Source organism: Bombina bombina, chromosome 3 (genome assembly GCF_027579735.1).
Source record: "Bombina bombina isolate aBomBom1 chromosome 3, aBomBom1.pri, whole genome shotgun sequence".
NCBI classification, from domain to species: Eukaryota; Metazoa; Chordata; class Amphibia; order Anura; family Bombinatoridae; genus Bombina; species Bombina bombina.
The window spans coordinates 524,027,114-524,055,096 of NC_069501.1; the positions used below are offsets into that span (position 1 = coordinate 524,027,114).

Below are 27,983 nucleotides of genomic sequence, written 5' to 3' on the forward strand. Positions count from 1 at the left end.
TCTGACCTGTTGGCATTGTATGGATTTACTTTGTGATTGCAGTATTTCCTTATTTATTTCTTTGTTACATTTCGAATATGTTGTTATCTATAACTGGGACTATGGACCCTGAAGATGTGGCGAATTTATATTGTATACTTTACTATGTAGTTTTTAATTCACTGGTGGCTATTGACCTATGATATGTTGTTATTTGGGGGGGGGTGTTAGATACAGGATCTTTGATTGGTTCTTTGTTTTCTGGGAGTGTGTTTGGGGCCTACTTAAGGCTGATTTTTTTCACTGTAATATTGTCAGAGGAAGGGACTGTGCTTGGTCCCGAAACGTCACAGCACGCAATAAAATGAAATTTTGTGACTTTGTTGTCTGAAGACCAGTGAGTGCTTATTTCCAATCTTTGTGTATTATTCTACAAGAGCACCCTGGCAGTCGCCTGAAGTTAGTGGGAGTGCATACACACACTGTCGTGTATATATATATATAACTGCCTGAATCCTAACTAATAATATTCTAATAGTACATTTTCACATTTATAAGTCCGTTAAATGGACATAGTTTTTGTGTCTCGTACTCTTTGATTATTCAAATCACAGGTTCATAAATTTAGATTTTTGAATTTATGTGAAACAAAGGATTCTCCTTTTTTATGAAAATTATCTCATGGGTGTATGGATTTATTTATTTACTGACAGAGGCAGATAAACAGATTCCTTCGACATTGAAAAACATAATACGCCTGTTATGTAGCAACAGGTGCCATTTTTACAACAACTTTACAAAACTTCCATTATCACAATGGCCTTGTGAGGAACAAGTGACAACTCAGTTAAAGAAGAATATAATTAAACACCTGTTGCTTTTGTGTAAAAGATTTGCATGTCCCATGCTCCTTAAAAAGCCCAGAAACACATTATGTAACCTAGGTTTTAGAAATGCTGCAAATTGTCTAAACTTGCTATTTGATTTACAGAATTTGAAAACCTAGGTTAGAGAATATTTGAAAACTTTGGTTACAGAATTAGAAAACCTAGGTTACATAATTTGAACTTTTAAACTCTCTAGGGAGTATGGGACATGCAAAGTTTTTACACAAAACATGTTTTATGTCCAGGTCACCTGCCCTCAGCTGGACAGAATCTCGAAGAAAATGGTGATGCTGGTAAAGTTGGAGATAGGCTTCTTGGTAAATGTTGCCCATTATTTTACAAAGTCTTTTGATATGAAGGCCCAGTATCTGAAAACTATTAAAGGGAAATACCAGGCAAAACTGTAATGCTTGTGAGTGATTTATAAATTTTAAAAGAAGGATTTTCACTCATAGAACTACCTTGTGTCTTGTTTACACGATACAAGCCACTGTCTGCTCGCTGTTTAAAATGCTGGTGTAAGGAGCATAACTAGATATGTTCCACTTGATAGTGCACATTTAAAGCTTGTTTCAGTGTACATTCATTTTTTATGGACTTAAGTGAGCATGCATACTTGGTACTTATATTTTACTAGATTGTATGGGGACTCTTTAAAACAAAAAGGACATATGGCTAAACATTAATATGTTTCACACATTAGAGCATGCTTCTTTTTATTCAAAGCTGTTCCGCTGATGATGGAGTTGAGACAGAAATATTAGAAAATGGAAAAAGTGTTGAGTCGCGGATCAGAATTAGTTCATTTCAATTTGACGGTTATCTTGAAGTGTTCATTTTCTGTGAAGCACGACTGTGTGAGAATCCAGCAGACTGCACTGGAGTAAGTTCTAAGTTAAAGGGACATTAAACACTTTTATATACAATGTTTAATTATGTGTAGTAAAAAAAAGAATATATGCTTTGATTTATTTTGTCCCTTTTTTTTCTATATAATTGCTTATTTGCCATAAAGTAATGGGTGTTGCCATATGGAATCCTATGTTTCCTTTATCTTATCTATTGTATGTGTAGAATATAGCAATATATGGTAAAATAACTGCAATAGTTACTTTAAAGGGACAGCAAACTGTGATTCCCCCTCCACTTTAATGTTTTCTCAATTACCTATTTTACCTGCTGGAATATATTAAGGGCCAGATTACAAGTGGAGTACTAAATATCCCTTTCATGAAAGTGATATTTGCGCTCCACTGTGTAATACCAGCGCACGCTAACTTGCTCTGGTATTACAAGTTATCAGCAATGCGAATGCAAGCTCGCGTTAACATTTCTTGGAAACATTGCTCTCACGAGAGCGTGCTTCCATAGTCTCCAATGGAGGCCTTGTTCTGATAGCATCAGACACGGCATCAGAACCTAAGCGCAACAAAGAGGGTAAGTAGCGCAGAGATGGCAGCAAATTTAAATATATATGTATATGATTATATACATATTTATTTGTGTTAATACGCGTATATATACATATATATATATATATATATATATATATATATATATATATATATATATATATATATATATATATATATATATATATATATACTGGGAACACACAGTTCCCATAGACCACAATGTAAAGGCACCCCACTCCCGCCAACTTTAGCCCCAAAATATTGCCTAGTTCAGTTATTTTATTAAAAATAAAGATGCTGTATTTGTGGCCATTTGGGGCACATTTTTAAATTTAACCAGAGATCTGATTGCCACTGCAAGCTCACGGTAGCAATAACTAACCACTTGTAATGACTGATTAATTATCGTGCGCACACAAACGGGCAATAATTTAGTGCTCCACTTGTAATCTAATTGTTTACAAATAGCTTGTTTACCTTTTTTGTCATTTAAAATAGCTATTTTTGCCTGTTGTATTTCTACCTATAATAAATATTTCAATACTTAAAGGGACATTAAACCCTTTGAGATGGTATTATAAAATGATACATCATTATATATATATATATATATATATATATATATATATATATATATATATATATATATATATATATATATATATATATATATATACAGTTGTGCTCATAAGTTTACATACCCTGGCAGAATTTATGATTTCTTGGCCATTTTTCAGAGAATATGAATGATAACACAAAAACCTTTCTTTCACTCATGGTTAGTGTTTGGCTGAAGCCATTTATTATAAATCGACTGTGTTTACTCTTTTTAAATCATAATGACAACAGAAACTACCCAAATGACCCTGATCAAAAGTTTACATACCCTGGTGAGTTTGGCCTGATAACATGCACACAAGTTGACACAAAGGGGTTTGAGTGGCTATTAAAGGTAACCATCCTCACCTGTGATCTGTTTGCTTGTAATTAGTGTGTGTGTGTGTATAAAAGGTCAATGAGTTTCTGGACTCCTGACAGACCCTTGCATCTTTCATCCAGTGCTGCACTGACATTTCTGGATTCTGAGTCATGGGGAAAGAAAAATAATTGACAAAGGATCTGTGGGAAAAAGGTAGTGGAACTGTATAAAATAGGAAAGGGATATAAAAAGATATCCAAGGAATTGAGAATGCAAATCAGCAGTGTTCCTTTGAATGTTTCATTCTATCTAGTATTTATTTATGGCTAGATTACAAGTGGAGCACTAATTTAATGTGCGCCCATACATGGGCTAATCTACCCATTTACGGGCAGACGTTAAATAACCAGCCATTACAAATGGCTGGTAAATGCTACCGTGAGCTTGCGGTAGCACTTTGCGCTCAGGTTCATTAACCAGAGATCAGATCTCTGGTTAATGAAAAAAATGTCCCCCTATAGCACCCAAAATAAAGTGTAAGGTTCCTTTTTAAAAATAAAAAAATTGTAGTATCTTTATTTTTAAGCAATTTTAAGGGGTTAAAATGAGGAGATGTAGGATGTTAGAAAAAAACGTTAATGAATTCTGCTCTCCCTAGAAGCTCAGCCCGTTTTCATATTTTAAATTCTACCCTGTACTGCAGGACATTAAAGGGCTGTTACAGTTGAAAAATTACAATCTCTATTTTGGTAGAGCAACTAGCAACCATGCACCTATTTTCTTGAACCTCGTCCACCAACCCTTGAGACAAACGGCAGCAGTATGCTGCCTGCAGTTAATATTGTACTATTTGCTGATTGTTCAATGCTGCCACTTATTTGCGTGCGGCCAATCGCATGCAAGAGAGAGCTGTCAATCATCCCAATCTGATTGGAACGAGATGACTGCTTTTCTCCACCTAAAGTGTTGCGGACAGGTAAAGAATTAGCGGTCTTACGACCACTGCTACTTAACTAGTTTTTCAGAAACTCCAAAGGAGCTATCACTGCTTGGTAAATTGAGCCCTATGCGTTTTACCCCTACAAATGGGTTAAACAAATAGTTAAAGTACCACTTGTGAGCTGAGCTGCAGATCACTTAATTTCCCAAATGGAAACTGCTGCTGCCTCAATCAGCAGCACTAGTTGCACAACCGAAAATTAATTTTGACCTTGCTTTCCCTTTAATTAAACACGTGCAGAAGCTCAATAGATATTTATACAATGGTGTTATGGTACAGTATACTTTCCTAAAAAACTTTTTTAGCTTTAAATTCTGGTAAGGGAAATCCATTTGTTTTGATAATTAAATTTGTTTTTAACAAGCAACTTATCAATTATTTTTCCATCCCAATTAGCTGTAATAGACCAAACAATTCTATCTTATACAGTGCCTGTCTCTCTGTTCTTTTCTTCCAGTGTAAAGAGGGTCGAGCAGCAGAGCCTGGTTCTGGACAAGTTATGATACCACTTTCTTTAGAAGGTGAGTTCCTACCTGATAAACTATATTAGACATGTGCATGGTGAAAAAATTTGGTTCGGATCGATTCGGATTTTTTTTAATTTCGGTTCGGAGCGATTCAAATTCGGAAAAATTTGAATCAATTCGGTTCGGATTTGTTTCGGATTCATTCGGATTCAAATAAATTCGGTTCGGATTTGTTTCGGATTCATTCGGATTCGAATAAATTCGGCTGGATTCGGTTCGGAAATTCGGAATTTCGGTAAGTGTTAGGTGGGATTAGACTAGTATTATGTACTAAATTCGGCTGGATTCGGTTTGATTTGGTTCGGAATTTCAGTAAGTGTTAGGTGGGATTAGATTTATACTGTACAATAGTAGTGTAATCCATGGCCATCCGAATTTACCGAATAAATCCGAAGTAATTCGGATTTATTTGGTAAATTCTGCAGTATTTTCATTCGGAAATTCGGTTCAATCCGAATCGCCGAATTTGCCGAATTTCCAAATCGATCCGAAATGAATCGCACATATCTAAACTATATGTTTCCTTTGGTATTTATACACAAGTGCTGAGTCTAGTATAACACAAGCCACTATGACATTTACATAGATTTTTTTAATTAAAATTTATAAATGATTAAATTGTTGTTAATCTTTTTATTTTCTTAACTTATCTCATTTATGAAAATCAACAATTTTTTATTTTTATATTTTTTTGCAGATAGTATAAATTTCAGCAACTCTGGTTCCAATGCAGGTAAGATTTACCCTACATAAAGGCAGTTCTCCAGAAATCTCTATTAAACTAAAAGAGCAAAAACATAATATTCTAAGAATTTACAGGATATCACTTATGAAAAATTTGTTTGTCTTTGCAAATCCATAAGAATTCTCCATGCAAAAATGTCTCAGGAGATTTTTCTCTTCGTTGTGTAAGTCATTCCAATCCATTTGCAGACCTCTCAACTGTCCCTATTTAAGACAGACAATTCCTGATTCTGAGCTCTTTCACTCTGTCCATCTACAGCTGTATGTTGGTATTTTCAGAATTTCCCTTAGCCCCATCCATGGAGCACCTAGACACACCCACTGACCAACCAGACACACCCGTTATCCCACTCACTAACCACCCATGATTACGCCCCTCAACACAAATAATGGTGATGTATAGGGCGGTATGCGCTTGCATAGTCATTGTTTGAATTTCAGGCTTGCATGAGTAGTCCAAAAAATTATGCTACTTAGACTCTTGAGGTGGCAGAATTAAATCATCTCAATCAGATCTGATTGGATGATTGACAAGCCCTGCTCTCGCTCAATTGGTTGCGTGGAAGCACACTGGTTTTAGGTAAAGAACCTTGTCTGCCCGGCGGTATTTAATGTCATTTTAAGAAACTTTACAATTTTCTTCTGTTATCAAATTGACTTTTGGTATCCTTTATAAAAAATCATACATAGGTAGGCTAAGGAGCAGCAATGCACTACTCGGAGTTCTTTGGTGATTGGTGACTGCAAACCTATGCCTCTTGTCATTAGCTCACCAGATGTGTTCAGCTTCCTCCCAGTTGTGCATTACTGCTCTAAAACAGTCTTTAACTGTGGGCTCCATTTACTAAGCAGCAATAGCTTCTTCTGAGCCCAGGCATTTCAGGCTTACCTAAAACAACAGTTAAGTAGCAGCAGACTTAAGCCTGCTGTTGCTTAACCTATCTGCCACCTAAAAGGCCCTGCTAGTGGATGATTGGCTACCAGCAATCAGGGGGCGGAATTGCACAAGCATTGCTTGTGCAATGTTAAATGCAGATGGGGTATGCAGTCCACTCCCAGTGAGGCCCAAGCTATCATAAATGGAGTCCTATGTGTTTAATCTATTTGCAGGGGCTAAACACATAGTTATGTGCATTAATACAGTGAGCTTACACATCAGAGCATTTGCTTCTTGCACTTTTATATCCCTTTAAGCAGCCCAGACCACATAAAATGTCACAGGAAAAATTGGTTAGATAGATGAAAAATGATGAATTTCACAGGTTTTTACAGACTTTCATGGAACCAAATCATGTGCCTCATAGGGTAACATAATTGGCACCTACAAGGTGGTTGCAGGGGTGCGAGGCAATTTGAATGTCCTCCAGCTAGACACCACTCAGCTGTCAACAGACGAAAAGCTTCCACCGACATCAGGAAGCTCCGCCTTTCTAAGACACATTACAGCTGAAATCTGTTGATGCCGTCCAGGGCAACAACTCTAGATTTCCACCCTCATAGGATACGTCATAGCAACACTCCTTAAACAAAAAAAGAACAGAGTACCAGGCTGGATAAATCAATTCCACTTAAAAGATGCAATAACGCAGTCCCACAGGTTAAGAAAACAAAGGTGATCATTGACTTCCATAACCCTGCCCCTCCATATATAACCCACCCAAAAAATACATATGGGCCAATGACCGCAGGATCTTAACCTTTCACATCCTGGAAGCATATACATCTATACATGTTGGAAGCATATACATCCTGGAAGCATATACATATATACATGTTGGAAGCATATACATCCTGGAAGCATATACATCTATACATGTTCTTTTACTAGAAGCAAAATTTAAATCAATCAAAAGTTAAAATTAAACTTACATAATTCAGATAGAGCATACGTTTTAAAAAGATTTCCCATTCAGTTCTCATGATAAATCAACCTCTTTCTCTTAGTATGCTTTGTCAATTACTTCTATCAATGACTGTCAATATCCCTGAAAACAAATGCAGCGTACATGTCTTAATGTTTTAGTATATTTAACTAATTTGTTATATATCCAGCAATTTTACTAATACAAATGGCGGCACTTCTAATGGAATGGATTGGATTGGCGTAGAAAATAAAGAAAAACAATAAATTCCCCATATTGGCATTTTATTTTTTTTCTTTGTCACATACCATATGGTAACTGATATACTGCACATCTGCTGACATAGAGTAAAGAGGATGATATCTTGCTCATTTAGTGACAGGGAGTAATGGCATGTGGTATACTTACCTATAAACAAACCATATAGTTACTGTATAGTGAGTGATATCCAGGACATCTAGTAGTATAAGGTATAGTGACTATAATAAGTCACATTCAGTTTACTGACTATTATAAAGCTCATCTAATGACATTCAATATAGTAATGAGTATGTTACACATAAGGGCTTATATCATTCCCTCATTTTGTCACATATTGATTATTGCAATCTACTCCTAAATGGCCTTCCAAAACACTGCCTCTCCTCCCTCAAATCTATTATGAATGCTTCTGCTAGACTCATCCACCTAAGTCGAAGATCTACATCAGCTGCTCCGCTCTGCCAGTCTCTACACTGGCTCCCCATACACTCCAGAATACAATTTAAAGTATTAGCCCTAACCTACAAAGCACTCAACAGTCTAACTCCCAACTATATTTCCTCTCTCATCGTGAAATATTCCCCATCCCGCCCTCTTCGATCAACCTCTGACCTACGTCTTTACACTCCTGTTATCTCTACGTCCCACTCCCGCCTCCAAGACTTTGCACGTGCTGCTCCTGTCCTCTGGAACTCTCTACCCCGCTTCATTAGACTGTCTCCAACCTTGTATAGCTTCAGACAATCCTTGAAAACTCACCTATTCAGAGAGGCTTACCATCTCTCCTCCATCCCGCATCCGAACCAAACTAATACATGTACATGAACTGCCTGACTCACTGCTGCAAATACAACCGATGTAACAAGCTACCCCAACCTTATGTCTCTGCACCCTAAACCTATAGACTGTGAGCTCTCCGAAGCAGGGCCCTTTTCCTCCTGTACTAGATTTGTTTTGTTATGTTTTGTATTTTAAAACAAATCTTTCTCATTGTATACCCCTATCACTGTACCCAGCGCTACGGAATTTGGCGGCGCTATACAAATAAATGATAATAATAATAATACTGCATTTCTTTCATGTAATTCACAAGAGTCCATGAGCTAGTGAGATATGGGATATACATTCCTACCAGGAGGGGCAAAGTTTCCCAAACCTCAAAATGCCTATGAATACACCTCCCACCACACCCACAACTCAGTTTTTACAAACTTTGCCTCCTATGGAGATGGTGAAGTAAGTTTGTGCTTGATTTTTCTTCTCAGTGTACAGTGTTTTGTCAGAAGTATGTGAAGAGAGTATTGTCTATTGATTTTATGATTTCTCTCACGGGAAATCTTTTCAAGGGTTCTCTGTTATCGGTCGTAGGGATTCATCTCCTACCTCCCTTTTCAGATCGACGATATACTCTTATATACCATTACCTCTGCTAATAGTTTTCAGTACTGGTTTGACTATCTGCTATATGTGGATGGGTGTCTTTCGGTAAGTATGTATCATTATTTAAGACACTCTCAGCTATGGTTTGGCGCTTTATGTATTAATATAAAGTTTTAAATATATGTATTTTACTTATATTTGCCATGAGTCAGGTCTATGTATAGTTCCCTTTGCAGTCTATTAGTTTCAGTATGGGAATCATGTTTCAGGAAGTTTTATTTCTTACCTAGGGTATAATCTCTTTTTCAAATTGGCTTGTTTTTCTTTAATTTTGCAGGCAAAATTAGGCTCGCGAGGTCACAAAATGCTGTAATTTATTGCGCCATTCTTGGTGTGAGAATTTTTTGGCGCAAATGTGCATCTATGATGACGCAAGTTTATCATTTCCTGTAACGCCAGGTTGTTTGGCATGAAGTTGCATCTGTCATGACGCAGGTTGCGTCATTTCCGGATGTTTGTTGGTGGCAAAAAAAAATTAGACTTCATTTTGCGTTGTGCATCATACTTGGCGCCAAAAAATTTGGTTTTATTTTACCCCACTTCCTATATGTTTCTTGCCTTCTTTATGCTCAGAGGGCTATGCTGTTTGCATTTTTTCCCATTCCTGAAACTGCTATTATGAGGAAATTTTTTTTTTTTTCTAAATGTTATTTTACATTTTGCAAGATGTTTCAATCTGATCCTGTCTCAGAAGCTACTGTAGGAACCATGCTGCCTAAACACAGTTCTACCAAAGCTAAGTGTATCTGTTGTAAGTTAGCTGAAATTATATCTCCGGCTGTAGTATGTAACAGTTGTCATGATAAGCTTTTGCATGCCGAAAAATTTTCAGTACTAGTACAGTATCTGAAAAATTATATTGCTGATGCAATAAAGAAGGCTATGTCTGCTATTCCGCCTTCTAATAAACGTAAAAGGTCTTTTAAAACTTCTCATAAAACTGATGAATTTTGTAATGACCAACAACATACTGAAATATCCTCCTCTGATGAGGATCTCTCTGGTTCAGAAGATCCTACCTCAGACATTGACAAATCTACTTATCTTTTTAAGATTGAGTATATTCGTTTTTTGTTGAAAGAAGTATTGGTTACTTTGGATATTGAGGAGTCTGGTCCTCTTGATAACAAAACCAGTAAACGTTTAAATTCTTTTTATAAACCTCCTGTGATTACACCTGAAGATTTCCCTGTTTCTGATGCTTTTTCAGATGTGACTGCTAAGGAATGGAATAAGCCTTGTGCTTCTTTTATTGCCAGTGGCTAAATTAGAGTTTTGGGGAAAAGTCCCTAAGGTTGATGGGGCTGTTTCTACTCTTGCCAAGCATACTACTATTCCTATGGAAGATAGTACTTCTTTTAAGGATCCTTTAGATAGGAAAATTGAATCTTATCTAAGGAAAGCTTATTTATATTCTGACTATATTCTCAGGCCTGTCATTTCTATGGCTGATGCTGCGACTTTTTGGTTGGATAGCTTAGCACAACAGGAAACAGATCCTGATTTGTCTAGCAGTGTTCATTTGCTTCAACATGCTAATCATTGTATCTGTGATGCTATTTTTGATATCGGCAAAATTGTTGTTAAATCTATGTCTTTAGCTATTTTAGCTAGAAGAGCTTTATGGCTCAAATCATGGAATGCTGACATGATATGTAAATCTATATTACTATCTCTATCTTTCCAGGGTAATAATTTATATGGTTCCCAGTTGGATTCTATTATTTCCACTATCACTGGGGGGAAGGGAGTTTTTTTGCCTCAAGATAAAAAATATAAGGGTAAATCTAAAGCTTCTAATCATTTTTGTTGCTTTCGTCAGAATAGATAACAGAAAACCACTCATTCCCCTAAAGACTCTGGTTCCAATTGGAAGCCATCTTCAAGTTGGAATAAATCCAAGCCTTTTAAGAAATTAAAGCCAGCCCCCAAGTCTGCATGAAGGTGCAGCCCTCAATCCAGTTCAGCTAGTGGGGGGCAGATTGAAATTATTTCAAGACATTTGGGCAAATTCTTTTAAAAATCAGTGGATTCAGTGCATTGTCTCTCAAGGGTATCGAATAAGTTTCAGAATAAGACCTCCTGTGAGAAGAGTCTTTCTCTCTCATGTTCCAACAACACTTGTGAAAGCTCAGGCTTTTCTGAAGTGTGTTTCAGATCTGGAACTTTCAGGGGTAATTATACCAGTTCCGCTTCAGGAACAGGGTCTGGGGTTTTATTCAATTCTATTCCTTGTCCCAAAGAAAAAAAATACATTCAGACCAGTTCTGGATCTGAAGTTTTTGAATAGTTTTGTAAGGGTCCCAACTTTCAAGATGGTGACTATAAGGACTATTCTGCCTTTTGTTCAGCATGGTCATTATATGTCCACAATAGACTTGCAGGATGCATGTCTTCAGATTCATCCAGACCACTATCGGTTTCTGAAATTCTCTTTTCTAGACAAGCATTACCAATTTGTCGCTGTTCCATTTGGCCTAGCTCCAATAATCTTTTTGAAGGTTCTCGGTGCCCTTCTATCTGTAATCAGAGAGCAGGGTATTGCGGTGTTTCCTTATTTGGACGATATCTTGGTACTAGCTCAGTCTTTACATTTGGCAGAATCTCACACGAATCATCTAGTGTTGTTTCTTCAAAACATGGTTGGATGATCAATTTACCAAAGAGTTTTTTGATTCCTCAAACAAGGGTCACCTTTTTAGGTTTCCAGATATATTCAGTGTCCATGACTCTGTATTTAACAGACAAGAGATGAATGAGGATTTGTTCATCCTTCCTGGACTGTAGTCTCTACAGATGCAAGTCTTTCAGGTTGGGGAGCTGTCTGGGGGTCTTTGACAGCACAAGGGGTTTGGAATCCTCAAGAGTCGAGGTTACCAATCAATATTTTAGAACTCCATGCTATTTTCAGGGTTCTTCAGGCTTGGCCTCTGTTAAAGAGAGAACCAATTTATTCGCTTTGAGACAGAAAATATCACAACTGTGGCATATGTCAATCAGGGTGGGACTCGCAGTTCTTTAGCTATAAAAGAAGTATCTCAGATACTTTCGTGGATGGAATCCAATGCCTGCCTAATTTCTGCAATGCATATCCCAGGTGTAGACAATTGGAAAGTGGATTATCTCAGCCGTCAGACTTTACATCCAGGGAAGTGGTCTCTCCATCCAGATGTATTTTGTCAGCTTGTACAGATGTGGGGTCTTCCAGAAATAGATCTGATGGCTTCCCATCTAAACAAGAAACTTCCCAGGTACCTTTCCAGGTCCAGGGATCCTCAGGCAGAGATGGTGGATGTGTTAACAGTTCCCTGGTTTTACCAACCTGCTTATATTTTTCCGTCTCTAGTTCTTCTTCCATGGGTGATCGCTAAGATCATAATGGAACAATCGCACGTTTTTCTGATAGCACCAGCATGGCCTCACAGATTTTGGTTTGCGGATCTTGTCCGGATGTCAAGTTGCCAACCTTGGCCACTTCCTTTAAGAACAGACCTTCTGTCTCAAGGGCTGTTTTTCATCAGGATCTCAAATCGCTAAATTTGAAGGTATGGAAATTGAACGCTTAGTGCTTAGTCATAGAGGTTTCTCTGACTTAGTGATTAATACTAGTGATGTCGCGAATAGTTCGCCAGCGAATAGTTCCCAGCGAATATAGCTTGTTTGCGTTTGCCACGGCGGCGAACATATGCGATGTTCGGTCCGCCTCCTATTCGTCATCATTGAGTAAACTTTGACCCTGTATCTCACAGTCTGCAGACACATTTCAGCCAATCAGCAGCAGACACTCCCTCCCAGACCCTCCCAGCTCCTGGACAGCAGCCATTTTAGATTCATTCTGATCCTGCATTCTTAGTGAGAGGTGGGATAGTGTAGCTGCTGCTGATTTTATAGGGAAATTCATAGCTAGGCTAGTGTATTCAGTGTCCACTACAGTCCTGAAGGTCTCATCTGATCTCTGCTGTAAGGACAGCACCTCAAAAAGCCCTTTTTAGGGCTAGAACATCTTTTTTTTTTGCCTGTGTAATTTTAACTGTGAAACATCAGTCTGCTATTGTAATCTAATTGCAGTTGCCTGCCTGCCAGCGTGTGTGCCAGGCCCATTTGCCAACTAATGCCACCACTCAAAGTCATTTGTTGTAACACTAGTGTAAATATTTAAAAAAAAAACTTTTTTGACTGTGAAACATCAGTCTGCTAGTGTAATCTAATTGCAGTTGCCTGCCAGCGTGTGTGCCAGGCCCACTTGCCAACTAGTGCCACCAATCATATTTGTTATAACAGTAGTGTAAATATTTAAAAAAAAAACTTTTTTGACTGTAAAACATCAGTCTGCTAGTGTAATCTAATTGCAGTTGCCTGCCTGCCAGCGTGTGTGCCAGGCCCACTTGCCAAGTTAGTGGCACCACTCATATTTGTTGTAACAGTAGTGTAAATATTTAAAAAAAAAACTTTTTTGACTGTAAAACATCAGTCTGCTAGTGTAATCTAATTGAAGTTGCCTGCCTGCCAGCATGTGTGCCAGGCCACCTTGCCAAGTTAGTGGCACCACTCATATTTGTTGTAACAGTAGTGTAAATATTTAAAACAAAAACTTTTTTGACTGTGAAACATCAGTCTCCTAGTGTAATCTAATTGCAGTTGCCTGCCTGACAGCGTGTGTGCCAGGCCCACTTGCCAACTAGTGCCACCAATCATATTTGTTATAACAGTATTGTAAATATTTAAAACAAAAACTTTTTTGACTGTGAAACATCAGTCTGCTGGTGTAATCTAATTGCAGTTGCCTGCCTGCCAGCATGTGTGCCAGGCCCACTTGCCAAGTTAGTGGCACCACTCATATTTGTTGTAACAGTAGTGTTAATATTTTTTTTTTAAAATCTTTTTTGACTGTAAAACATCAGTCTGCTAGTGTAATCTAATTGCAGTTGCCTGCCAGCATGTGTGCCAGGCCCACTTACCAACTAGTGCCACCAATCATATTTGTTATAACAGTATTGTAAATATTTAAAACAAAAACTTTTTTGACTGTGAAACATCAGTCTGCTAGTGTAATCTAATTGCAGTTGCCTGCCTGCCAGCGTGTGTGCCAGGCCCACTTGCCAAGTTAGTGGCATCACTCATGTTTGTTGTAACAGTAGTGTAAATATTTAAAACAAAAACTTTTTTTACTGTGAAACATCAGTCTGCTAGTGTAATCTAATTGCAGTTGCCTGCCTGCCAGCGTGTGTGCCAGGCCCACTTGCCAACTAGTGCCATCAATCATATTTGTTATAACAGTATTGTAAATATTTAAAACAAAAACTTTTTTGACTGTGAAACATCAGTCTGCTAGTGTAATCTAATTGCAGTTGCCTGCCTGCCAGCGTGTGTGCCAGGCCCACTTGCCAAGTTAGTGGCACCATTCATATTTGTTGTAACAGTAGTGTAAATATTTAAAAAAAAAAGTTTTTTGACTGTGAAACATCAGTCTGCTAGTGTAATCTAATTGCAGTTGCCTGCCTGCCTGCCTGCCAGCGTGTGTGCCAGGCCCACTTGCCAACTAGTGCCACCAATCATATTTGTTATAACAGTAATGTAAATATTTAAGACAAAAACTTTTTTGACTGTGAAATATCAGTCTGCTAGTGTAATCTAATTGCAGTTGCCTGCCTGCCAGCTTGTGTGCCAGGCCCACTTGCCAACTAGTGCCACCAATCATATTTGTTATAACAGTATTGTAAATATTTAGAACAAAAACTTTTTTGACTGTGAAACATCAGTCTGCTAGTGTAATCTAACTGCAGTTGCCTGCCTGCCAGCGTGTGTGCCAGGCTCACTTGCCAACTAGTGCCACCAATCATATTTGTTATAACAGTAGTGTAAATATTTAAAAAAAACATTTTTTGACTGTGAAACATCAGTCTGCTAGTGTAATCTAATTGCAGTTGCCTGCCTGCCAGCGTGTGTGCCAGGCCCACTTGCCAAGTTAGTGGCACCACTCATATTTGTTGTAACAGTAGTGTAAATATTTTAAAAAAAAACTTTTTTGACTGTGAAACATCAGTCTGCTAGTGTAATCTAATTGCAGTTGCCTGCCTGCCAGCGTGTGTGCCAGGCCCACTTGCCAACTAGTGCCACCATTCATATTTGTTATAACAGTATTGTAAATATTTAAAACAAAAACTTTTTGACTGTGAAACATCAGTCTGCTAGTGTAATCTAATTGCAGTTGCCTGCCTGCCAGCGTGTGTGCCAGGCCCACTTGCCAACTAGTGCCACCATTCATATTTGTTATAACAGTATTGTAAATATTTAAAACAAAAACTTTTTTGACTGTGAAACATCAGTCTGCTAGTGTAATCTAATTGCAGTTGCCTGCCTGCCAGCGTGTGTGCCAGGCCCACTTGCCAACTAGTGCTACCACTCATATTTGTTGTAACAGTAGTGTAAATATTTAAAAAATAAACTTTTTTTACTGTGAAACATCAGTCTGCTTTTTTGTGTCAGGCTCAGAGCGTATACTGTGCCCACTTGCCCAGTGCCACCACTCATATCTTGTTTAATAGTAGTGTAAATGTACATTTAAAAAAAATAAACTTTTTGGATTGTGAAACATCAGTCTGCTTTTTTGTGTCAGGCTCACAGCGTATACTGTGCCCACTTGCTCAGTGGCACCACTAATATATTGTTCAATAGTAGTGTAAGTGTACATTTTAAAAAAAAAATGGCAGGCAGAGGCAGGCCACCCCAAAGGTGCCGTCGTGGTCGTGGTGCTGTGATTCCCTTTGACCCTACAATAATGCCCAGTGTTCAGAGGCCACATACCATGAACGCAAAAAGTTCTGAGGAGGACCTAGTTGACTGGCTAACACAGGTCACCCAATCTTCTACAGCTTCTGCTCGGAACCTTGACGCACCATCCACCTCCAGCTTAGTTTCGGGCACCTCTCAAGTGACCAGTGCCACTCGCCCGCCTGCCGCCACCACCAACACTAGCACCACAGCCGCTTCACTTGATCTTTCCGAGGAGTTATTGACACATCAGTTGGAAGAAATGAGTGATGCACAACCATCATTGACAGAGGATGTAGATAACAGTGATATGTCTCAGTCAGGCAGCATTACAGACATGGACATACGGTGTGATGATGATGATGATGATGATGTCGTACCCGCTGCTACAAGTGAAGCGGTTGATGATGATGCGTCCGTGGATGTCACGTGGGTGCCCGCTAGAGGAGAAGAATAAGAGGGGGAAAGTTCAGATGGGGAGACAGAGAGGAGAAGGAGGAGACGAGTTGGAAGCAGGGGGAGGTCATCGCAAAGAGCTAGTGGCACAGTCAGACAGCATGCATCGGCACCCGGGGTCAGTCAGACAGCACGCCAATCAACGCATGCTGTTGCCACCACCAGAATGCCGTCATCGCAGAGCTCAGCAGTGTGGCATTTTTTTGTGTGTCTGTCTCTGACAACAGCGATGCCATTTGCAACCTGTACCAAAAGAAACTGAGTTGTGGGAAGTCCAACACCCACCTAGGTACAACAACTTTGCGAAGGCACATGATCTCACATCACAAACGCTGATGGGATGAACACATGAGTAGAAGCAGCACACAAACTCAAAGACGCCATCCTCCTCCTGGTCCAGCATCTTCAGCCACGTCAACCACTGCTGTCCTCCATGCCCCCTCTCAACCATCCGCCAATCCGTGTCTCGCCTTGAGCAGTTCCTGCTCATCTGCCCACAGTCAGGTGTCTGTCAAGGACATGTTTGAGCGTAAGAAGCCAATGTCACAAAGTCACCCCCTTGCCCGGCATCTGACAGCTGGCTTGTCTGAACTCTTAGCCCGCCAGCTTTTACCATACAAGCTGGTGGAGTCTGAGGCGTTCAAAAAATTTGTAGCTATTGGGACACCGCAGTGGAAGGTACCCGGCCAAAATTTCTTTGCACAAAATGCAATCCCCAACCTGTACTCGATTGTGCGAAAGGAAGTAATGGCATGTCTGGCACGCAGTGTTGGGGCAAGGGTCCATCTGACCACTGATAGCTGGTCTGCAAAGCATGGTCAGGGGAGGTATATCACCTACACTGCGCATTGGGTAAACCTGCTGATGGCTGACAAGCATGGAATGCGTGTCTCTGCAGAGGAGTTGGTGACACTGCCACGACTTGCAGGCAGGCCTGCTGCTACCTCCTCTACTCCTCCTTCTCCATCCTCTTCCATAACTTCTTCCTCGGCTGAGTTCTCTTCTGCTGCTGCGTCTTGCTCCACATCAACGGCACTCCCCCAGCTCCGCAGGTACTATTCCACATCCGGGATACGGCAGTGTCACGCCGTCTTGGAGTTGACTTGCCTTAAAGCAGAGAGTCACACCGGAAAAGCACTCCTGTCCGCCCTGAATGCACAGATGGATCAGTGGCTGACTCCGCACCAACTGGAGATCGGCAAAGTGGTTTCTGACAACGGAAGTAATTTGGTGGCGGCATTGAAATTGGGCAAGTTGACACTTGTGCCGTGCATGGCACATGTGTGTAATCTGATCGTACAACGCTTTGTGCATAAGAACCCAGGCTTACAGGATGTCGTGAAGCAGTCCAGGAAGGTGTGTGGCCATTTCAGGCGTTCCTTCATGGCCATGGCGAATTTTGCAGATATCCAGCGGTGAAACAACATGCCAATGAGGCGCTTGATTTGCGACAGCCCGACATGTTGGAATTCAACACTCCTAATGTTCGACCGCCTGCTCCAACAAGAAAAAGCCGTTAATGAGTATTTGTATGACCGGGGTGCTAGGACAGCCTCTGCAGAGCTGGGGATTTTTTTGCCAAGTTACTGGACACTCATGCGCAATGCCTGTAGGCTCATGCGTCCTTTGAGGAGGTGACAAACCTAGTCAGTCGCACCGAAGGCACCATCAGTGACATCATACCATTTGTTTTCTTCCTGGAGCGTGCCCTGCGAAGAGTGCTGGATCAGGCCATAGATGAGTGTGAAGAGGAAGAGTTGTGGTCACCATCACCACCAGAAACAGCCTTATCAGCATCGCTTGTTGGACCAGCGGCAACGCTGGAAGAGGATTGTGAAGAAGAGGAGTCAGAGGAGGAATGTGGCTTTGAGGAGGAGGAGGAGGAAGACCAACCACAACAGGCATCCCAGGGTGCTCGTTGTCACCTATCTGGTACCCGTGGTGTTGTACGTGGCTGGGGGGAAGAACATATCTTCAGTGAGATCACTGAGGACGAGGAATGGGACATGAGTAGCTCGGCATCCAAACTTGTGCAAATGGGGTCTTTCATGCTGTCGTGCCTGTTGAGTGACCCTTGTATAAAAAAACTGAAGGAAAATGACCTGTACTGGGTGTCCACGCTACTAGACCCACGGTATAAGCAGAAAGTGCCTGAAATGTTACCAAATTCCCGGATGTCGGAAAGGATGCAGCAGTTCCAAAATAAATTAAAAAGTATGCTTTACACAGCGTATAAGGGTGATGTCACAGCACAATGGGAATCATCTAACAGGGGAAGAGGTGAAAGTAATCCTCCGACTCCCACGACCACGCTGGCAAGAACAGGACGCTTAACAGACGTGTTGTTGATGGAGGATATGCAAAGCTTTTTAACTCCTATGCATCGCCACAGCCCTTCGGGGTCCACCCTCAGAGAACGACTCGACCGACAGGTAGCAGACTATCTCGCCTTAACTGCAGATCTCGACACTCTGAGGAGCGATGAACCCCTTGACTACTGGGTGTGCAGGCTTGACCTGTGGCCTGAGCTATCACAATTTGCTATAGAACTTCTGGCCTGCCCCGCTTCAAGTGTCCTGTCAGAAAGGACCTTTAGTGCTGCAGGAGGTATTGTCACTGAGAAGAGAAGTCGGCTAGGTCAAAAAAGTCTAGATTACCTCACCTTTATTAAGATGAATGAGGGATGGATCCTGAAGGGACTGACATTGGGCGATACATTCGAGTAAAAAAGGCCTAATGAGATAATCTGCCTTGGGCTATAAATGGTCCACAAGCTGCTGTATTTTATCTTCGAATGCCGGATGACTTGCGTGACTTATCCGCCACCAACTAGTGTTCAAGCCGCAATGTTTTAGGGCACTTTCTGCCAGGGAAACAAACATCAATTTTTCTGGCCGCTGCTACAGCAGCGGCTGCAACAATACCTAATTTTCAGGCATGTGTACATGCCAAATTTTTCTGGCCTCTGGTGCTGCACTGTGGCTTCAGGAAACAAATAAAAAAAAGGCACGTAACAGGGATTAATTAAAGTGATAGGAATAGTACTACTTAACACACCACTCATATCTGGTGGCACAGTAGATTGCATGCGCAGTGCCCCAAATTTGAAGTAGGAGGACCGACCAAGCATCTTTTTCCATCTCCCGCCCGGTTCCAAAAATCCATGCCATATACACATCCCCTGGCGCCGCAACTGCCTCTGGGAAACTTACCATGGGTTATCTGGGAGCAGGCACTGATTGGCTAGGTTGCAAGTCTATCAAAAGAACTAAAAAAAGGGGCAGTTTGTAGAGGCTTAGATACAAGATAATCACAGAGGTTAAAAGTATATTATTATAAATGTGTTAGTTATGCAAACCTGGGAAATGGGTAATAAAGGGATTATCTATCTTTTAAAACAATAAAAATTCTGGTGTAGACTGTCCCTTTAAACGGGGAGTTTGGTCTGTCACTGTGAAGCGGGCGTAACCCTTACACTACATGATCGATACAACATCATACCTGATGTTTTAAAGCACGTTATTCCAAACAATTTAGGAATGTTAGGTGATTTATGCCCTTTATGGCTTAAAACCAGACTCTGCATCAACTATGTAATTTTCCATGGGAGTTTTGCCATGGATCCCCCTCCGGCATGCCACAGACCAGGTGTTAGTCCCCTTGAAACAACTTTTCCATCACTATTGTGGCCAGAAAGAGTCCCTGTTGGTTTTAAAATTCACCTGCCTATTGAAGTCAATGGCGGTTCGCCCGGTTCGCCGGTTCGCGAACAGTTGCGGAAGTTCGAGTCCGCTGTTCGCAAACCGAAATTTTTAGGTTTGCGACATCACTAATTAATACTATGCTACAGGCTTTTAAGTCTGTTTCAAGGAAGATTTATTAAATTCTCTTGGCATTATTTTAGAATTCCTAGGATGTTACAGTTTCAATTCCTAGGATGTTACAGTTAAACGTTTGTCTGCAAGTACTTTGAAGGGACAAATCTCTGCTCTTTCTGTTTTATTTCAAATAAAGATTGCTAAGCTTCCTGTTTTGTTCAGGCTTTGGTTTGTGTCAATCCTGTTATTAAATCAATCTCTTCTCCTTGGAGTCTTAATTTGGTTTTGAAGGCTTTGCAGGCTCCTCCTTTTGAGCCTATGCATTCTTTGGATATTAAACTACTTTCTTGGAAAGTGTTGTTCCTTTTGGCTATCCCTTCAGCTAGAAGAGTTTCCGAATTGTCTGCTCTCTCTTGTGAGTCTCCCTTTCTGATTTTCCATCAGGATAAAGCTGTTTTGCGGACTTCACTTAAATTTTTGCCTAAAGTTGTGAATTTCAACAACATTAGTAGGGAAATTGTTATTCCTTCTTTGTGTCCTAATCCTAAGAATGCTCTTGAAAGATCTTTACATTCTTTGGATTTTGTAAGAGCTTTGAAATACTATGTCAAAGCTACTAAGGATTTCAGAAAGACTTCTAGTCTATTTGTTGTTTTTTCTGGTTCCAGGAAAGGTCAGAAAGCCTCTGCCATTTCTCTGGCATCTTGGTTAAAGCTTTTGATTCACAAAGCTTATTTGGAGGCGGGGCAATCACCGCCTCAGAGGATCATAGCTCCTTCTACTAGATCAGTTGCCACTTCTTGGGCTTTTAAGAATGAAGCTTCGGTGGACCAGATTTGCAAAGCAGCAACTTGGTCTTCTTTGCATACATTTACTAAGTTTTACCATTTTGATGTATTTGCTTCTTCTGATGCAGTCTTTGGTAGGAAAGTTCTTCAGGCAGCTGTCTCAGTTTGATTCTTCTGCATATGATTTAAGTTTTTTTCTTGAGATTCATAAGAAAAACTTATTTTTGTTTGGATTTAATTTCTCAGCGGAAATAGCTGTTTTTATTTTATCCCTCCCTCTCTAGTGACTCTTCTGTGGTCTTCCACATCTTAGGTATTTCTATCCCATACGTCACTAGCTCATGGACTCTTGCCAATTACATGAAAGAAAACATAATTTATGTAAGAACTTATCTGATAAATCAATTTCTTTCATATTGGCAAGAGTCCATGAGGCCCACTCTTTTTTATGGTGGTTTTGATTTTTTGTATAAAAGCACAATTATATTCCAGTTAATCTTTTTGTATGCTCCTTTTTTGTTATCACCTCACTACTTGGCTATTCGTTAAAACTGAGTTTTGGGTGTGGTGGTAAGTGTATTTATAGGCATTTTGAGGTTTGGGAAATGTTCCCCCTCCTGGTAGGAATGTATATCCCATATGTCACCAGCTCATGGACTCTTGTCAATATGAAAGAAATTAATTTATCAGGTATTTATGTTATCTGTTATTTACTCCTTATTTGCAAATATACCATACAGTAACTGAAATAACCCACAGCTACTAACATAAAGTATAGTTACTCATTTAGGGCCTGATAATCAAAAGTTTGCTAGCATGGAAAGAAATCTCGCAAAATCTTTTTTTTAACATCAAATTGCACTGTAGGTGTCTCCTTCACATGCAGAATTCTTCATAGAGAGATAAACAGCTCTCAGGTTGAAATTTGCCTTTCTAAAAATATTTTATGGAATCTCACAGTACTGACAAGATGTCTTAGATCATTGTGCCAGAGCAGAGAATTGTAGATCATTAGGCTAATAGAGCGTATCTAATATAAGGGTTCATCACAATTACGTAGACAATATTTACCTGCGGGCTCTCAGACAATTATATGCACTTTTTGAGTTTGAGCTCATCACAATCAGATGTTTTTGAGTGTTTATCGGACCCAAAAAACTGTTATCAGCTTGCCAATAAAAGGCTTTATACTGAACAAACTTTTTGACAGGTTTTTAGGACCATTTTTCACTTTATTAAATGTGACAACTAAAGTTCCTTGATAAAGGGCAAAACTGGCTTATTCATATTTTAAAGTATTTCAAGACAATTTAGAATAGTTCTATTCTGTTGTGCATATGCAATATATTTTGAAATGGCCACAGACGCTATATTCATCAATATTGCAGTCTATTGGCAGTGTGTGATACCAAAATGTACTTATTGATAATATTTAATACATCATATCTCGTACAGCTTCAGGAGACATAAGAAAAGCAAAAATCTTGATTGCAAAACCTAGAATGGTATTAAATGTTTTTTTTTTTATTGTATACTCACATTTCTGTTAGGGTACATTACTGTAATTTTACTGATTTCAAATGGGATTTCTATTGCAAATTGCATTGTCATAGTCAGGATTTGAACATTTGTCGTTCAATTTTGTTTGTTGGCAATTGAGATCTTTTATATGGGTTTTTTTTTTTTAAAAATCATAAGTCCCAGAAATCATGTTTTGAATAATTGTGATTTACAATATCTAGAACATTTTCTCTCCATCTAGTTTTGATAAAATAAATATTAAAAAGTCCTTAAAATATATTAATTTTTTTCTATGTTTAAACTCATATATCTAGTGCAAAGTTATGTTTATGACTCTCAAGCTATGGTCTAGGGCAGGGGTGCCCACACTTTTTTGTGTTGGGATCTACTTTTCAAATGACCAGCTCAACGAGATCTACCCACTAAAAATGGGCTGGCTCCTAAGCTTACTTTCCTGTTTTTTTAAATAAAGATAACAAGAGAATAAAGAACAAAATATAATAGGAATAAATTAGAAAGCTGTTTAAAATTGCATGCTCTATATCTGAATCATAAAAAAAAAAAATGTGTGTTTCACAGCCCTTTAAGGTTGCATGATTTAGCAACACATAGATGTGCAAAAGTATAAAGATACAACAGATTAATCCCAACAACAAAAGTAGCACTGACTTTAATTCTGGTTAAAAGGAGTAACCCCTTGTGCCATGTTGCAAAACACTGCATTCAAATTACTGCCACTGACCCCCTTTACTTTGCGCCGTGGGCTTGGCCTGATTTGATCCAGTGAGGCTTACACAAATAAATTTCAATAGCGCGCCATGCAGACAATTTTTTACCAGGTCAACACTTTCATTTGACAGACGTCACTCAGACTTGTTCCTTTAGCATAGCACAGCAGCCTCTGCTTTTACTTTTTATATCTATTGACACTTACCCTCCTAACTATATATATATATATATATATACACACATATACATACACACCGCCATATCAATTGGGAGAGCACTCACTCAACCATGCTTTTGATAGGCCAATTGTGTTGTTCAAAAATCATCTACATTGATTGGTTGAAATTGATGTCCCTCAAGATCCAATCCTGTAGCACTTTTCGTGTCTGACCATCAATGACCTGCCCCTTCACACACTGTGATAGATAAAGCAGTATCCCTAGCAACCATACTCTACTCACGCCCCAGTATTGAGATCGCGTAATTTGACCACATTATTTTGATCACATCGGCCAACATCTACCAGCAGCACCTTCAGGATCTACTGGTAGATCCCGATCTACCTATTAGGCACCCCTGATCTAGGGGCAATATGTCAACATGTCAAACAATCACTGAATATTATGCCCATATACAAATGGCATTCATATTATGCCCATATACAAATGGCATTCATATTGTTTAACACTTATTGGAATTATTTTGGAATAGAAAAGGTTAATTTTACATATGCAAATTAATATGCACAAATTGATACATCTAAAGTTATTTGACCCCTTAAGGACGGGCATTTTAGACAAAAACAACCCCAAAAGACCAGAGCATTTTTTTCATTTTTGCCATCATTACATTTAAACAGAAATAGAGCCTTTTTTATATTTACCTATCAAAACTATATATATTTTTTTTAGTAGACAATCCAAATTATTGATCTAGGCCCATTTTAGTATATTTCATGCCACCATTTCCCCACCAAATGTGATCAAATAAAATATTTTTTTCCCTTTTTTTACAATTTTAGGTTTCTCACTAAAAAAAATTACAAACAGCTTGTGCAATCATGGCACAAATGGTTGTAAATGCTTCTCTGGTATCCCCTTTGTTCAGAAATAGCAGACATATATGGCTTTGGCAATGCTTTATGGTAATTAGAAGGCCGCTAAATGCCGCTGCGCACAACAATTGTGTTATGCCCAGCAGTGAAGGGGTTAATTAGGTAGCTTGTAGGGTTAATTTTAGCTTTAGTGTAGAGATCAGCCTCTCATCTGACACATCCCACCCCCTGACCCCTCTCAAATAGCTCTCTTCCCTCCCCCACCCCCAAAGGTCATCCCCTTCTTAAGTACTGGCAGAAAGTCTGACAGTATAAAAATAAAAGGTGTTGTTTTTTTAAATATATTTTCTGCAGGGTGATATCCCCCTTACCGCCCAACCTCCCTGATCCCCCCCCCAAACAGCTCTCTAACCCTCCCCCCTCTACCTATTTGCCACCATATTAGGTACTGCCAGCTGTCTGCTGCAAATTAGGCAGAAAATGTTTTAAAAATGTAAATACCCATGTTTTCTGTAGTGTAGCTGCTCCCCCTGAATACCCTACCCTCTCCCCCTCCCAGATCCCTTTCCCTCAATGGATCTCACATAGGATCCCCCTCATTGCCCCTCCTCCCTTCTTCCTCCTCACAGCCGGATCTTTTTTTCCTCGCCTGTTGCGTGGCGTAGTGGTCCCACCCGCTCCCGCCTTCCTCCTGCCCCCTCCAGCGATGGCCTGCCCACCAACCTCCCTCCTTATCCACCCACAAACAATCGGCACCACCGCTGTCTGATGCAGAGAGGGCGTGATCTCTCTATTTTTAAGCAAGATTGCGGCAGAGAGAAGCCCAGGACTGCAGCGACATACAAGGTACGTCGCTGGTCCTTAAGGGCATAACGACCAGCGTCGTAAAGGGTATGGCGCTGGTCGTTAATTGGTTAATGTAATCTTTAGGGGTGACAAATGGTCATTGACCTGTTTTGTTTAAATACCCAGTTTCGATTCAATAGCAACACGTTTACGGATTAGGCCTTTTATTGGCCTAATCCATTTAGGATTGTAATCACTCAAAAAGAATGCTACAAATATCGAGAGCTACTATCAGAAAGATTGTGGCCATAGTGATCAGAACATTTGGTTATATATGTTATATGGCATGATATACAACATATTAATTACTTATGCTACATTATAGGAACATATATACTGCACTTCATAAGATTTATGTTATAGTTAGTGAATGAAATATATCACATTTAGATGCCTACATTATAATACTTTGTTTTTATACAACACATATAGTGGTAAGGTTTGATAAACATCAATGCTTTGAATTCATAATCACCAGTATGATATAATCAGTTATTTGATATCTTATTTAATAGTCTGTTCAGAATAGTAATAATATTGAAATGTTATATGCTATTGAAAAATAATGGATATTTGCAATGACATCTCACAATGTTTCTCTTTGTATCTATAGCTCTGTCCTGGACTGTGTTAGCTGGCTGTTTTCTTCTGTACAATACATTCTACTGAGGACAACCATAATATCATCTTCAGAATTGGAGAATAGACAGAAATTCTCTTTAAATAAATAAATATTTATTCTTGGGAAACTATATATTTTCCCAACCCTATCAGTATACATATATGTGAATTTGCACTGAGGGAAATTTTCAGTTGTCTTATTCTTGAACATATCTTCTGTTCTAACAAATCAATTTAATTCTTCCATCTCCACTCAATATTAAGATAGAATTTTGATAAATGAAGGTGTTCTGCCAAATGTATAATACAAAATGATGCTGGAAATTTGTATGTTTTTTTTTGTATATAAAATATATTTTGTTATATATTAAAATTGATTGTATAGTGCTGAATGTAAAAAAAACACATACATATATGGTAAAATGGTCTAAAATAAGCAAATTTTGTGTCTTAAAGGTGTACCTGCCCCTTTTTCAGTAATTGCAAACAAAATGTAGAACCGCACATATTGGTCTGAAAAATAATCCCTTAGCTATAATATCTTATTTATACATAATTTCTATACCAGTGTGTATATATATATTTCGTTTTAGAAAACAAAAGCAACCACTCTAATGATCAATTCATCATTCAGTCTTCTCTCTCTAGATTTGGGTTTACATGCTTGCACTCCTAGATTATCAAGATGCCTGACTGCTTTATGTACAGTCCTGAGTTTGGTTGTTTATTTATTTATGTTCTTTTATTCTTTTTTCATTAAATATTAATATACTGTATTTATATGGGCTTATTAAAGGGCCATAATACCCAAATGTTTAAACACTTGAAAGTGATGCAGCATAGCTGTAAAAAGCTGATTAGAAAATATCACCTGAACATCTCTATGTAAAAAAGAAAGATATTTTACCTCAAAAGTTCCTCAGTAGCCACCTCCCATTGTAAAGGATTTCTAAGCAGCATATTAGTGTGTCTGTCCCGGGACAACTGAAAGGATGAGCTTCGTGCACTCTCATATATTTTTTCACCAATCAGGTAAAGGAAGCTTACTATGAAATCTCATGAGAGTTAAGTCAAATCTCATGAGATCACAGTAAGAGTTCATGACCTCAGCACTGCTGATGCTGATTGGCTGCTGTTCATTTCTTAATTTTTTTAATTTTTTTACCTGCAGCTGGGAGCAGCTGAGTATAACTTTTTACACATAACTTACTATGGTGAGCTGAGGAGATTGTGAGGTAAAATATCTTCCTTTTTTACATAGAGATGTTCAGGTGATATTTTCCTGTCAGCTTATTACAGTTATACTGCATCAGTTTCAAGTGATTTAGCATATGAGTATTATGTCCCTTTAAGTTATCTTTTGTTTGTTTCTAAAATTCAAAATAGCTTATTTGAAAGCAAAAAAAAAGGTCTAATCTTATTATTAACTGAAAAGACTCACTTTGGTTGCATCTCCTGCATGCGGGAATGGAGACCTGTTATATTACATGTAAAAAGTAATTAATGTGATACAACTGTAAAACAATGTCATTTGAAGAATCTTGCAGCTATTCTATTATAGATGCGTGATAATCACTTAAAAATATATATATATATATAGGGTGAATATATAAGTAATATTCAACAATATAAACTGTTTATTTTGTAGAAGGCAGACAAATAACCAATCATATACTGTACATCAGTGAGACCTCCCTGGCTGCTCGTCGGCCACATTAAGCCTGCGGCCTCATTTTTTGTGACCCACTATGAAATTGGATCAAATATTGCTGTTTAAATCAGCGCTGCTAGCCCCTTCTTTTCTCTCTCTGCCCTGCGTTCTCTCTCTTTCTCCCTTGTTTTTCCCATCTCCTTTATCTCACTCTCTCCCCCCTGTTCTCTCCTCTTCATACCAAAATGCATTTTTTTTTCACTTAAAGCTGTATTATCATTTTCTCAGCATTGTTTACTGACTGACATTACCCAAACCGTTACTGAAAATACATTCCAGAAGGCCCTGCCAACTACTTCAGAGAACTGTTAGCACATATGTTCTATTTTCAAGTGTAGTACACATATATTCAGTAAGACATGCAAGACTGCAGCAGGAAAGTACAGATTTGAATATAATATAATATATAAGTAATATAATCTGCCGAAGTTGTAAATTAAGTGTTATTACCCAAACACTAATTGAGTATTGACTGCAGGCAAGAGCTAATGTATTTTTATGTCAGTATGTTATAATTTGTGCAGTTCTTATGGCTTCTAAAATATTGACCCACATCCGCCATAAGTAAAAAAAGTTGGCCAACACTAAAATACATCATTCAATTACATACAATCGGCTAGATTATGAGTGGCGC

General features: G+C 38.9%; 1 protein-coding gene across 1 annotated transcript in view; it reads left to right on the forward strand.

The window, feature by feature from the left end:
* The window catches only part of LOC128653567 (pancreatic secretory granule membrane major glycoprotein GP2-like), a 48,483-nt gene extending 22,472 nt beyond the window's left edge, over positions 1-26,011 (forward strand). The window contains exons 8-11 of the mRNA XM_053706948.1: positions 1,593-1,749; positions 4,658-4,721; positions 5,425-5,460; positions 25,631-26,011. Coding sequence (XP_053562923.1) covers positions 1,593-1,749; positions 4,658-4,721; positions 5,425-5,460; positions 25,631-25,686 — 313 coding nt within the window. The 3' untranslated portion in view covers positions 25,687-26,011. The remainder of the gene's footprint in view (positions 1-1,592; positions 1,750-4,657; positions 4,722-5,424; positions 5,461-25,630) is intronic.
* The last annotated feature ends 1,972 nt before the right edge of the window (positions 26,012-27,983 follow it).